The sequence below is a fragment of the Mobula birostris genome, chromosome 16 (assembly GCF_030028105.1).
Source record: "Mobula birostris isolate sMobBir1 chromosome 16, sMobBir1.hap1, whole genome shotgun sequence".
NCBI lineage: Eukaryota > Metazoa > Chordata > Chondrichthyes > Myliobatiformes > Myliobatidae > Mobula > Mobula birostris.
Genome location: NC_092385.1, coordinates 6,893,322 through 6,907,743, shown reverse-complemented (window position 1 = coordinate 6,907,743; position 14,422 = coordinate 6,893,322). Strand labels below are relative to the sequence as shown.

The window sequence follows — 14,422 nt, the reverse complement described above, 5'->3', positions numbered from 1 at the left end:
ACAATTACTCTAAGTTTCAAAAAAAATTAAATATATAGTGCAAAGGGGAATAGTGGTTCATGGGTTAATGGACCATTCAGAAACATGATGGAAGAGAGTAAGAAGCTGTTCCTAAAATGTTGTGCCTCCCGTACCTTCTCCCTGATGGTAGTAATGGGTATGCCCTGGATGGTGGGGGTCCCTAATGATGGATGCTTTCTTTCCTGAGGTACCAACTTTTGTAGGTGTGCTCGATAGTGGAGAGGCTGGTGCCCACCTTGGAGCTTTGCAACTCTCTGTAGTTTTGTGCCAATTCTGTGCATTGAGGCCTCCATACCAAGCAATAATGCAACCATTTAAGAATGTTCTCCACAGTACATCTGTAGAAACTTGCTAGAGTCTTTCATGACGTACAAAATCTCCTGAAACTCCATAATGAAATGTAGCTGCTGGCATGACTTCTTTGTTTTAATAATTTCACTTTCAATTACCCTAGGTAACTTCTCAGGTAAGGACACGTTTGGTACAGCTTTGTGGGCCGAAGGGCCTGTATTGTGCTGTAGGTTTTCTAAGTTTCTATGTTTTTCTTATGTTTCTATGTTAATAAATTCTCTTTCTGTAAAAAGAGAAGCTCTTCCAGCAACTGTTCGACAATGGAGAAGCTCAACAGGACAGAACTACCCATGATGCTGCTAAGAGACTCTCAGATGTATTCAATTTGTGTCAGAGAGGTTCCTGATTGTAAATAATCTCACCCCAAACCACAGTGTCACAGCTGCAGAGCACATATTGCCAGGTGAAGAAATTTCTCTTCACCAAGTACCATGCAGTCACTTTCCAACTGCAGGCACGTGGGAACATTTGGAAGCTCCTCACCACAAGGACTGCACAGGGTGAATTCTGAACACTTGCAGGCTAGGATCAAACAGAGACTACTGGGAAATATTGCCAAAAATTGTGACTCAACCTCCCAGCCAACCAAGATTAAACAAACATTCAACTAAGGGGTAGAGGAACCATAAAACCAAAAGACATAAGAGCAGAAGTAGGCCACTCAGTCCATTAAGTCTGTTCTGCTATTTGATCATGGCTGATTTATTTTCTCTCTCAACCCCATTCTCCTGCCTTCTCTCTGAAACTGTTGATACCTGTACTGATAAAGAACCTATTAACCTCTGCTTTAAATATACCCAATGGTTTGGGTATATTTAAATATATCCAATGTTTTAAATATGCCCAATGTCTATTATGAGCAGCTTTGGGCCCCACACCGAAGAAAGGATGTCCTGGCATTGGAAATGGGGATACAAGAATTATCCTGGCAATGAAAGGGTTAACATGTGAGGAGCGTTTGATGGCTCTGGGCCTGTACTCACTGAAGTTTAGAAGAATGAATAGGGCTCTCGAAAACCTATTGGATATTGAAAGATTGAGATAGAATGGATGTGGAGAAGATGTTTCCAATAGTGGGAGAGTCTAGGACCAGAAGGCACAGCCACAGAGTACAAGGACATCTCCTTCAGGCAAGGAGGAATTTCCTCAGACAGAGGGTGGTGAATCTGTGGAAGTCATTGCCACAGGCAGCTGTGGATACCAGATCCTCTGGTATATCTAAAGCGAAGGTTGATAGGTTCTTGATTAGAAAGGGGTGTCAAAAGTGATGTGGAGAAGGCAGGAGAACGGGGTTGAGAGGGACAATAAATCGTCCATAATCGAATGGCGGAGCAGATTCACTGGGTCAAATGGCCCAATTCTGCTCCTGTGTATTATGGTCTTAAGGACTTGGCCTCCAAGGCAATGAATTCCATAGGTTACACAACACCAAGGACCTGATGCAGGGTCTCAACCCAGACAGCCATCAATCCCACTGCCAGACCTGCTGGCTCCACTGGTGGATTGCTATATGCTGAAGATCAAGGCTAGCCTGACTTCAACCACCACTCTGCATTCCTGCCTAACCCTGATAACATTCCATTCCCATTCCATAAGACCATGAGACACAGGAGCAGAATTAGGCCATTTGGCCCATTGAGGCTGCTCTGCCATTTCACCACGGCTGATCCATTTTTCCTCTCAGCCCCAATCTCCTGCCTTCTCCCCGTATCCCTTTATGCCCTGACCAATCAAGAATCTACCAACCTCCTCACTAAATATACATAAATACTTAGCCTCCACAGCTGCCTATGGCATTCACTTGTCCAGATTCCATCGACCACTACCCTAAACATATTCAATGGCTCTACTACTTCCGCCACTCTTTGCGGAAGAAACCTTTGGCCTAATGCATGCAAATTGGATTATCTCTAGCGGCACCCTGGTCAGCATGGGCATGTCAGTGTTTCGATGTTATATAACTCTGTTACTCCACAGTGGGGTGGCACGGTACTGTAATGGTTAGTGCAACACTTTACAGAGCCAGCAATCACCTGTCCGGGTTCAATTCCCAACACTGTCTGTAAGGAGTTTGTACGTTCTCCCCATGACTGTGTGGGTTTCTTCTGTGTGCTCTGGTTTCCTCCCACAGTCCAAAGACATACGGGTTAGGATAAGTACATTGTGAATATGCTATATTGGTGCCAGATGGCTTAATGGGCAGAATAGCCTAAATTTGCTCCTATGTCTTGGGGCTTATGGAAGATTGGCAGCATATGTGGGCTACCTGGCCCAATCCTTTATGATTTGATTGGACACAAGAGAGAAACTTCACAGTATAGTCATATAGCACCACAGCACAGAAACAGGCCTTTGACTCATCTAGTCTGTGCTGAACCATTAACCGTCCTAGTTCCATTGACATGCACCCAACCAAAGCCTTTCATATCCCTTCCCTCCATGTACCCATCCAAATTTTGCTTGTGTTGAAATCAACCCCGCATCCACCATTTCTGCTGACAGCTCATTCCACACTCTCACCACCCTGAATGAAGAAGTTCCCCCTCATGTTCTGCTTAAACATTTCACCTTTTACCCTTAAACCATGACCTCTCTTGCAGTCTCACCCAACCTCAGTGGAAAAAGCCCGCTTGCATTTACCTTATGTATACCCCTCATAATTTTGTATACCTCTATCAAATCTCCCCTCAATCTTCACTGTTCTAGGGAATAAACTCATTACCCATCAACCTTTCCCTACAACTTAGATTCTCAAGACCCAGCAACAACTTTTTGTAAACTTTCTCTGCACTCTTTCCATCGAATTTACATCTTTTCTGAGGGTAGGTGACCAAAACTCAAAGGTTTCAAAAGGTACATTTAATGTCAGAGAACTGCACACAATACTCCAAGTTAGGCCTCATACAATTTCAACATAACAACCCAACTTCTGGACTCAGTACATTGATGGGCTGGTGACCATGATGTACATCAACACATCAGTGACCATTTTATTAGGTGGACCTGTTCACCTGTTCATGTAGGCATCTAATCGGCCAATGAAACGCTGGCAACTCAATGCATAAAAGCACACGGACATGGTCCAGCGGTTCAGATCCAACATCAGAATGGGAATAAATGTGATCAGCACAACTTCGATAGTAGAGAAGGCACAACGGCGACTATACCACCTGAGGTGCTTCAGGAGAGTTAATCTGCCTCAAAAGCTACCGGCCAACTTTTATCGATGTGCGATACAGATCATACTGACATTTGGAATGACAGTGTGGTACTCCAGCTGCAGCAAGACAGATCACAAAGTGCTCCAACGGGTGATTAGGATGGCTCAGCACATCAGTGGGACTCAACAACCAGACCTAGAGACAATCTACAATTCTTACTGCTCATAACATCATTAAAGGTCCATCTTGTCCGGACACTGTCTGTTCAATCTCCTGCCATCTGGTAGGAGATACAGAAACATCTTAGCCAAGACAGTAAGACTAAAAACAGTTTCTTCCCAAGGGATGTTCTGGTTGTGCAGCTGAATAATGCCACATCCTTGCTTGCCAATGGCCTTTGAGTGTTATGGACTGTTAAAGTCACTTGTTGCATGTAAATATGGGACTTTTTAAAAAAAATTCAGCCATACCGCATGCATTATTTGTTTCACACAGATAGGAGTAGCACCACAATCTCGTTGCCTTGAACTAAGTTCTAGTAAAGTTCTATTCTATTCTTTTCCACCATGGAACGATTGTTGGTGTCAAACGGGCTGGTTTGACTATCTCAGAAACTGCTGATCTTCTGGGATTTTCATGCACAACAGGCTCTAGTGTTTACAGAGAATGGTGCGAAAAACAAAAAGAAAATCCAGTAGGCGATACTCCTGTGGGTGAAGCTACCTTGTTATTGAGAGAGGTCCGAGGGAGAATGGTCAGAATGCTTCAAACTGACAAGACAGCAACGTCTTACAACAGTGGTGTGCACAACAGCATCTCTGAACGCACAACACGTCGAACTGTGAAGTGGATGGGCTACAACAGCAGAAGAACATGAGCACACATTCCGCGGCTGATTTATTAGGTGCCGGAGGCTCCTCATAAAGTGCCCACTGAGTGTACACGTGACAATAAGTACACGTCTGAATCTGAAGCAGTACTAATCTCCCACTCCAATGCGCCAAGGCCCGGCACATGGGGATGTTTTATACCCTAAACATTCAGTGAGAAGACTGAGCGAGTTAAAATTACCTGTTCAATCAGGTGACAGATGACAATGAATCAATATTTAATTATGTATTTACCATCTAATCAAAAGAACACAAGAGACCTTGGGGGAGCTGCAGTTAGGTAACTGAGCCCTGGCAAAGGTCAGTGATGTATTAATACAGATGGTGCTGGTCTAAAGCAGCTTCACTGGGATTCCCTGAACGGCTCGAAGAATGAAGCAGCCATCCACGGAGGGACAGGAATGCCACAAGATCCTTCATAAAAGACCTTTTGAGAATCGTACAGCCAAATTCTGACAGCTGCATTCATCTCGGGCGTTATCTGAACATGGGTCCTGTGTTCACAGCAAGCTAAGCCTGAGATTACAGTTCACTGTTTATCAAATCAACCTCCTGCCCTGTTGCTGTGTGACATGGAAAAAGTTTGGGTACCAAAGTCACTGATTCCTCTTAAGATAATCTCCTGCTTAATGATAGAGGCTCTGACCCCAGACCGCTCACTGGCACCCTTCGACGCCTTGGCAAGTCCCTTGCATTCAGCTCTAGTCCCCAGGAATGTGGAGAATGTGGAGAGGGTTCAGGACAGGTTTTCCGAGATATTGCTTGGATTGGAGGAAAATTGTGATACCAAGAGATCAGACAAACTAGGGTTGTTTTCCCTGAAGAGGCAAAGGCTGAAGGGAGACCGAATAGAAGCTTATAAAAACTAATAGAAGATAATTAAAATATTACATATTTATGTGAATGTATCAATTTTCAAGCCATGCCACTCAGGGACTTGGACAACATGCTTAGCCCCCGATCAGGGTCACGTGAAGCCATGGGAGTGGGTGGTGAATGGTCGTATGGGCAGCTGGTGCAGATCACAAGTCCTGGCTATGTGACCACTGCTTCAGATTCAGACGTGTACTTATTGTCACGTGTACACTCAGTGGGCACTTTATGAGGAGCCTCCAGTACCTAATAAATCAGCCATGGAATGTATGTTCATTTTCATCTGCTGTTGTAGCCCATCCACTTCACAGTTCGCCAGGCAGACAATCTCTGAAGAGTATTGATAATGACTGGGGTCACCTATCTTGTAAAGACACTGTCCAGGAGAAGGCAATGGCAAACCACTTCTGTAGAAACATTACCAAGAACAATCATGGTTGTGGAAAGATTATGCGATACGTAGTTCTGGTCTCTTTACTTGAGGAAGGATATACTGGCTTTGGAGGTGGTACAAAGGAGGTTCACCGGGTTGATTCCAGAGATGAGGGGGTTAGACTATGAGGAGAGATTGAGTCACCTGGTTCTGTACTCACTGGAATTCAGAAGAATGAGAGGAGATCTTATACAAACATATAAAATTATGAAAGGGATAGGTAAGATAGAGGCAGGAAAGTTGTTTCCACTGGTAGGTGAGACTAGAACTACAGGACATAGCCTCAAGATTCGGGGGAGTGAATTTAGGACGGGGATGAGGAAGAACTGCTTTTCCCAGAGAGTGGTGAATCTGTAGAGTTCTCTGCCCAATGAAGCAGTGGAGGCTACCCCAGTGAATATATTTACGACAAGGTTGGATAGATTTTTGCATAGTAAGGGTTATGGGGAAAAGGCAGGTAGGTGGAGATGTGTCTATGGTCAGATCAGCCATGATTTTATTGAATTGCGGAGCAGGCTCAACAGGCCAGATGCCTGACTCCTGCTCCGATTTCTTATGTTCTTATGTTATGATGATGTGCCGGATCATAATTATACGTGCTGTGGGTGACTGTGTTTTGCGCCCTGGCCCCAGGGGAATGATGTTTCATTTAGCAGTATACATGTGCATGGTTGAATGACAATAAACTTGAACCTTAGACTATAAGGGGTATATTGTATGTAGGTGTTTTTTTTTTTACACAGAGAGTGGCGAGCACTGGAACGCATTGCCAGGGGTGGTGGTAGAGGCAGACGCATTAGCGACGTTTAAGGGACTCTTACATGGGCACATGGATGATAGAAAAATGAGGGCTATGTGGGAGGGAAGGGTTAGATCGATCTTACAGTAGGTTATGAGATTGGCACATCATGAGCTGAAGGACTGAGATTGAAAATACATTTATTATCCAAGTATGCATGCAGCGTACATCCCTGTGATTCGTCTTCCCACAGACAGTCACGAAACAAAGGAACACCATGGAACCGACCCGTTCAAAGAAAAACCCCCCAAACCACGTACAAAATATTTGCACAAACGACCACAAAAAGGATGAGTGGAAACACAGAATATAAAACGCAAAGTCACAAGGCACATTTCAGTTCAGTTCAGCTCAGTGTTTGTAATCTGCAGGCTGCCCCGATTCAAATATCGCCCAAAAGTAGGAACAAAAAAGTGCGACCATAACTAGAACACATCATAAACCTGAATTAAGAGTCCAAGTCTACAATCCACGTCGATTAAACCTTGCTCCAGCACCATCCGGAATCGAGGGAGAGGATCTTCCCTCAGGAGAAGAGAGTGAGAGACCACCTGTCTTAGTGTTGGGTCTATCAAACCCAGATCTTCCAGCTGGCACAGTAAAGCGATGAGCTAACGGTTACACTGGCTGCAGTACAATGCAAGTCTTTTTTTAATTACAAGTTACAAAAAATAAGTAATGCAAAAAGAGAGCAAGATGGTGAAACTGTGTTCATGGGTTCGTGGAGCATTCAGAAATCTGAAACTCTACCAAATCCCAAGCGGTGACCCCATTGATTGGGGCCCATCCCACCCCAGGGACCTCGCCTCACCTCCCTGCTTACCCACCCACACACCACTGGGTCTTCTAGAGCCTTGCCATTGCTGGACATTCATGGACTTGCGTCACGTTTGGCCTGTCAAGACCTGTAGGTCTCACTCGCACATACACACACGTCAAGAAGAGACAATGAGGCCCCCGTCATCAGCCGGCAACAAATGGGAATATAATACGCTGGATTCTTACAGCCGGCAGTCTGGTGAGCTGAAGGAGAAGATGACAAGAGGATATTCAAGAGGGTTGTGTGTGGCTCAGTAAATGACTGAACAGCCCTGATAGACAACAGGCTCCGTCGTTATTTGGAGGAGAAATAAGCAGACACAAATCCCTTTCTAAAGCAGCATTGACACAGCAGCAGTGTATTATTGTGGAAAGAAGCAATCAGCCAGCTGTATTGTGCTGAGATCAACTCAAAGAAACAATCCTGCACCACCGCCCCCACGTCGTGAATGCCAACGAACGATGCACTCTGCTCAGGGCACGGCAGGAACCCAATCATTAACTCTGGATATCTTGATAAGACATAACCACACAAATCCCACAGCGAGTTCATTGTTCCTGCCAACACTGTACCATTGTTGAACCCTCACGCCCCCCCCGCAACAAACTCTCTGCCAGTCCTTGCTCAGAAGAACGATCGGCTTCCCTCTTGTCAGGCCAGCCGGAGAGGGTGAGGACACAGGGGTGGGTTCAGACACCGGGGTGGGTTCAGACACCGGCTTTCACTCTTGGCTAACAACACTGAGGACCAACTCCTTGTACTGGATCCAACAGAGCGGGAAGGTAAAAGTAAAATAGCAGGATCTCTCATCCTCCTTCACTCCAAACAGAAGAGACTAGCTTGCCTAACCCATCCTCATATGACCTGGTCTCCAATTCAGACAGCATCCTGGTAAACTGCCTCCGCACCCTCTCTAAAACTTCCACATCCATTCTATAATGAAGCAACCAAAACTGAACTCAATACTTCAAGTGTGGCTGCAACATTTCCTTGCAGCTGTTAAACTCAATTCCCCAACTAATGAAAGCCAACACACTAGACACCTTCTTAACCAGCCTATTAACTTTGAGGGATCACTGAATGCAAATCTCAAGATCTCTCTGTTATAAATCCTACCATTAATTTTGTACTCTGCCTTCAACCTCAACCTTCCAAAATGAATCACTTCACATTTTCCTGGAATGAACTCCATCTGCCGCTTGTCAGCCCAACTCTGCGCCCTGTCAATGTCCTTTTGTAAACTACGACAATTTTCTACATTGTCCACAAATCCTCCAACCTTTGTGCCATCTGCAAGCTTACTAACCCACACTTCCACTCCCTCATCCAAGTCATTTATAAATCTCATAAAGAGCAGTGACCCCAGAACAGATTCCTGAGGACCACCACTGGTCACCGACCTCCAGGCAGAATATGCTGCATCTACTACCAGCTTCTACCTGCTGTGGGCAAGCCAACTGCAAATCCACCCGGCTTGTAATGAAACAAATAACTGATCATTCCTGGCACAGAAGATGTCCAGAAATCAGTACCCACTGAGGTCTATTTGTTTCTAGTCCCTGTGCCAAGAACACAATATCCTCCCCATGTACTTCATCTCCCTGTGGGAACCGGGGCTTTGGATGCTCCTTAATGGAGGGTGCTAGCACATCTGGGCCTGTACCTGTGTGGGCTACCTGCAGGCTGTGTGAGGACATTCAGCCCCTCAGCCCCATCCTCACTCCGGGAGACAAGGCCTTTCATGTGCGTGTGCGTAGGTCCGTCTGTGTGCGTGCACCTGGGCATACGCTTGTGTGTACACGAGTGTACTCTGGGGATGAGTCTTGCAACTTCATCATGGCAACACCTCCAAAACCCAACTATCCGCCCACCCACACACTGTAGTGTTGGGCTCTTGCTGTCAGTCACCCGGTGGCATATTCCCTCCTCTTTCCAATTGGCACAACAAACGTTTCACTGGGTGTGAGCACCATGTGACAGAAAGACAACAATCCACCCTGCACCCTTAGTTCAACCCCTGCGTCCCTACCGAGGTGTTCTGACACTGCACCCTGGAGCTGTTGAACCGTAGCGCAGGCACGCGGTGCACGGTCCCCTGGATGTCGAAGATGCACTCGTAGCTCCGTTGGCCTGACTGAGGTTGAGGTAGGTTCTTGGCGGCCAGCGTGATCGGTTTGACCACTCCCACCGGGATGAAGATCTCCGTGGAGGGGAGAATCTGCGGGCAGTCCTGTGAAGGGAAGAGGGAGCCATCAGTCAATGCACCACTCTCATTTCTGAAGCCATCAGTCAATGTACTGCCTGCTTTCTGAAGCCTCCCATCCCCTTCTAGCCATGTTATCACACAGCCCCATGTTGTCCTACACCAGGGGTTCCCATTCTTTTTCATGTCACAGACTCCTATCATTATCTGAGGGGTCCGTGCATCCTAGGGTGGCAACCTGTGGTCTAAAAGATACATAAGACATTGAAGTAGATTAGACAATTTGGCCCATCAGGTCTGCTCTGATTTTTAATAATTTTTTGCCCTGCTGTTGTTTGCAAGGCCCTGCCCCTCGTTAGCATGACCCACCCTTCAATTAGCATGACCCCACCCTTCATTTGCATGACCCCACCCTTCATTTGCATGATATCTGTGCATCACATATTCATTTGCATGTCGATACAAAACAACAAGAGCAGGAAATTGCAATGTTCGCATTCATGTGGTTGGGACTGAAACATAAGTATGTGCTGCCTAGGCTTTACAATTATAATTGTAACAATACAACTAATAAAACAAAAAAACTTCACACCATTTCACAAGTTTCTTCCCCCAGGCAGTTAATCTGATCAACCATTCCAATCAGCCACCACCACCACTCTCTAACTATTACCTCAGCCACTGCTCTATAAAAGTGGCTTCAGGAACCACTTTTTACAATGCTGTTTACATGACGGTATTTATATACTTATGCACATTTTATTCCATCTCCATACTTTAACCACTAAGTTTATTTCATAGATAATTCTTAATTCTTTAGAATTGTTAAATGTTGCTTTTTGTTGCATGTCGCACCCTGACCAACACATCACAGCAAGTTCCTAAAACATGTAAATGTATATGACAAATAAAGTTGACCCTTGATAAGATGTCCGTCAAACCACATTTGGAACATTGTGAGCAAACTAGGGCCTTGTATATAAAGAATCATGTGACAGCATAGTGGTTAGAATTATGCTTTCCAATAAGCTTTTGGCACTTTGGCCTTCATAAATCAATGTGTTGAGTACAGGAGATGGGGTGTTATGTTGAAGTTGTATAAGACATTGGCAAGGCCTAATTTGGAGTACCGTGTGCAGTTTTGGTCATCTTTCTACAGGAAAGATGTAAATAAGGTTGAAATAGTACAGATAAAATTTACAAGGATGTTGCTAGATCTGGAGGACCTGAGTTGTAAGGAAAGATTGAATAGGAGGTCTTTATTCCTTGGAACATAGAAGATTGAGAGGAGATTCGATAGAGGTATATGAAATTATGAGGGGCAGAGATAGGGTAAATGCAAGCAGGCTTTTTCAATAGAGGTTGGGTGGGACTACAACTACAGATCATGGGTTAAAGGGAAAGAGCTTAAGGGAAACATGACAGGGAATTTCTTCACTCAGAGGGTTGTGAGTGGGGAACGAGCTGCCAGCACAAATGGTGCACGCAAACTCAATTTCAACATTTGAGAGAAGTTTGGATGGGCACACGGATGGTAAGGGTATGGAGGGTAATGGTTCTGGTGCTGGTCGATTGGAGTAGGCAGTTGAAATGGCCCAGCACAGACTAGATGGGTCAAAGGGCTTGTTTCTGTGCTGTCCTTCTGCAAGACTCTATGACTCTAAACAGAGCCTGTTCATTGGAATTGGAATTAGATTGTTATTGTCACATGTACCAAGATACAGTGAAAGGCTTGTCTTGTATACTGTTCTCACAGACACAGTGTTCATTACACAGTACATTGAGGTAGTACAAGGTAAAACAGTAACAATACAGAATAAAGTGCAACAGCCACTGAACAAGTGCAATGTAGGTAGAGATATGGTGCAAGGTCACAAGATAGATAGTCAGGTCAACAGTCCCTCTTAATGTGCTAGGGGACCCCTCGATACTCTTGTAAAAGCTGCCCTTGACCCTGGGGGGAGTAAGTGCTTCACTGTGGTAGGAGTGTCTAAAAGAGAGGGGTATAGATTTAAGTTGGTTGGTGGAGTGGAGATACGTCTCTACCAAAGGAGGTCTAAGGCGCTCCTTCCCTCCGCTAGGCTGCAGGTCACCCGTGGGCAAGGTGCAGCACCTGCTTAGCCCCTAATCAGGGTCATGTGAAGTCGTGGGAGTAGGTGGTGGATGGTTGTATGAGCAGCCGGTGCACATCACAAGTCCTGGTTATGTGATCATTGACACTAGGCAGACGATCTCCGAAGAGTATTGATAATGGCTGGGGTCACCCGTCTTGTAAAGACACTGCCCAGAAGAAGGCGATGTCACCAAAGATTTGCCAAGAACAATCATGGTCGTGGAAAGATCGTGATCACCTACATCAAACAACACGTTGTGATGAACAAATGATAGGTTTAAAGTGAGAGCTAGGAGAATTGAAGGCAATCTGAGTGGTAACTCTTTCTCACAAAGACTAATTCATACTGTCATTTAACTACATACACGTATACCGTCAAACGAGACAGAGTTTCTCTGGACCAGGGTGTAAAGCACACTCGTACACTTAACACATGATAACTTCGGAAATAAGAATTAAATCTGCAAATGAATTACGCATAGATAAACAAAGTAAAGTGCATAAATTAAATATTGTAAGGTACAGAATAAATCATCCTGTGACACTTCGAATACGACGTGGCAGGAAGGTCAGAAGCTCAACGGCCTGAGAGAAGAAGCTGCTTCCTATTCCATTCTTGCCTTTATGCAATGGAGTCTCCTTCCTGATCTCAGAATGTCAAAGAGGATGTTGGATGGATGGGTGGGATCCTTGATAGAACTAAGGGTCCTTCGTATGCAGCGCTCTAGATAAATGTCTGCGATAGATGGTAGGGAGACCATAGAACATAGAACATAGAATAGTACAGTACAGCATAATACAGGCCCTTCGGCCCACATTGTTGTGCCGACCCTCAAACCCTGCCTCCCATATAACCCCCCACCTTAAATTCCTCCATATACCTGTCTAGTAGTCTCTTAAATTTCACTAGTGTACTTGCCTCCACCACTAACTCAGGCAGTGTATTCGATGCACCATCCACTCTCTGAGTAACAAACCTTCCTCTAATATCCCCCTTGAATTTCCCACCCCTTACCTTAAAGCCATGTCCTCTTGTATTGAGCAGTGGTGCCCTGGGGAAGAGGCACTGGCTGTCCATTCTATCTATTCCTCTTAATATCTTGTATACCTCTATCATGTCTCTTCTCATCCTCCTTCTCTCCAAAGAGTAAAGCCCTAGCTCCCTTAATCTCTGATCATAATCCATACTCTCTAAACCAGGCAGCATCCTGGTAAATCTCCTCTGTATCCTTTCCAGTGCTTCCACATCCTTCCTATAGTGATGCAACCAGAACTGGACACAGTACTCCAAGTGTGGCCTAACCAGAGTTTTATGGAGCTGTATCATCACCTCGCGACTCTTAAACTCTATCCCTTGACTTATGAAAGCTAACACCCCATAAGCTTTCTTAACTACCCTATCCACCTGTGAGGCAACTTTCAGTGATCTGTGGACATGTACCCCCAGATCCCTCTGCTACTCCACTCTACCAATTATCCTGCCATTTATCTTGTACTCTGCCTTGGAGTTTGTCCTTCCAAAGTGTAAATCCCTCGCATCCTGTCTGGAATGAGCTGCCAGAGGAAGTGGTGGAGGCAGGAACAGGAATAACATTGAAAAGGCACCTGATCAGGCCACTGAATGAGCAGAACATTGAGTGATATGGAATTATTGCATGCAAGTCGGATTAGTATGGATATGCATGAAGGTCAGTAGGAGATGTGGTGGGCCAAAGGGCCTGTTTCTCTGCTGAACAACTTGACGACCAAGTGAAGAAGTTGGTGGATTTTGCCTTGCTGTGTGCTGGCCCAAAGCTGGTGAATCCATGCTGGTCCCGAAACTTAGCCACTGTGCTCGCACACTCCCCCCTCCCCCCCATCGTGGCTAGGTATACTGTTACGCCTCTCAAATCTCTCAGTGACACGGTGGTTCAGGTGGAAACATTACTGACGTTGACATATTGTGAGTGACGGCTCGATGCAATGGACGGAGATGAGGTCCCAATTGAACAACTGTAGATTCGCTGCCAGAGGTATATTTTTGGAAATAATTATCTGCGGTTCATCGCACCAATGTGATGGCTGCTTCGTATTCCTGTACATCTCCTCTGTGTGTCTCCTCCTCGCTTTCCAGTCAGAGTAACATTCCACACTCCACCCGATCTCTCTTCTTGTTCCCATCTCTCTGCACCTCACACCTCTTACAAAGCGCAGTCACCCTCACTATCAGGATTTCTCACCCGGCACTGTCAGCTCCTGATCAGGCACGCTCCTCACAAGGCATCGCACCCCTGAATGCCTAACGCTATCATGGACACAAGGGATGCTGCAGATGCTGGAACTCGAGAGCTGCACACACAGAATGCTGGAGAGACTCAGCAGGTCAGCGTCTATGCAGGGGAGTAAACAATCAATGTTTCGGGCCGAAACCCTTCATCAGGACTGGAAAGAAAGGAGGAAGAAGTCAGAATAAGAAGGTGGGGTCGGGGGGACGGAGTACAAGCCGAAGGGTGGTCAGGTGAGGGGGAAGGCATGTGGGTTTGAGAGAGGGAATGAAGTAAGAAGCTGCGATGTGATAGGTGGAAGAGGTAAAGGGATAAAGAAGGAATTTGTTAAGAGAGGAGAGTGGACCAATGGAAAAAAATGGAGGAGGAGGGGAACTAGAGGGAAGTTATGGGTAGGTCAATGAGGCCAGGGGAAGTGAAGAAAAGTCCCCACGGTCCACTGTCCTCTCTCATTGTTAGATTCCTTTTACTTCGGCCCTCTTCGTCTTTCACCT

General features: G+C 45.5%; 1 protein-coding gene across 8 annotated transcripts in view; it reads right to left on the bottom strand.

Moving 5' to 3' along the window:
- LOC140210964 (plexin-A1-like) overlaps positions 1 to 14,422 on the bottom strand; it is a 464,700-nt gene that overhangs the window by 160,187 nt on the left and 290,091 nt on the right. For all 8 annotated transcript variants that reach the window (XM_072280256.1, XM_072280262.1, XM_072280263.1 and 5 more), the window contains one exon: positions 9,378 to 9,578. In XM_072280256.1, the coding sequence (XP_072136357.1) occupies positions 9,378 to 9,578 (201 nt within the window). The remainder of the gene's footprint in view (positions 1 to 9,377; positions 9,579 to 14,422) is intronic.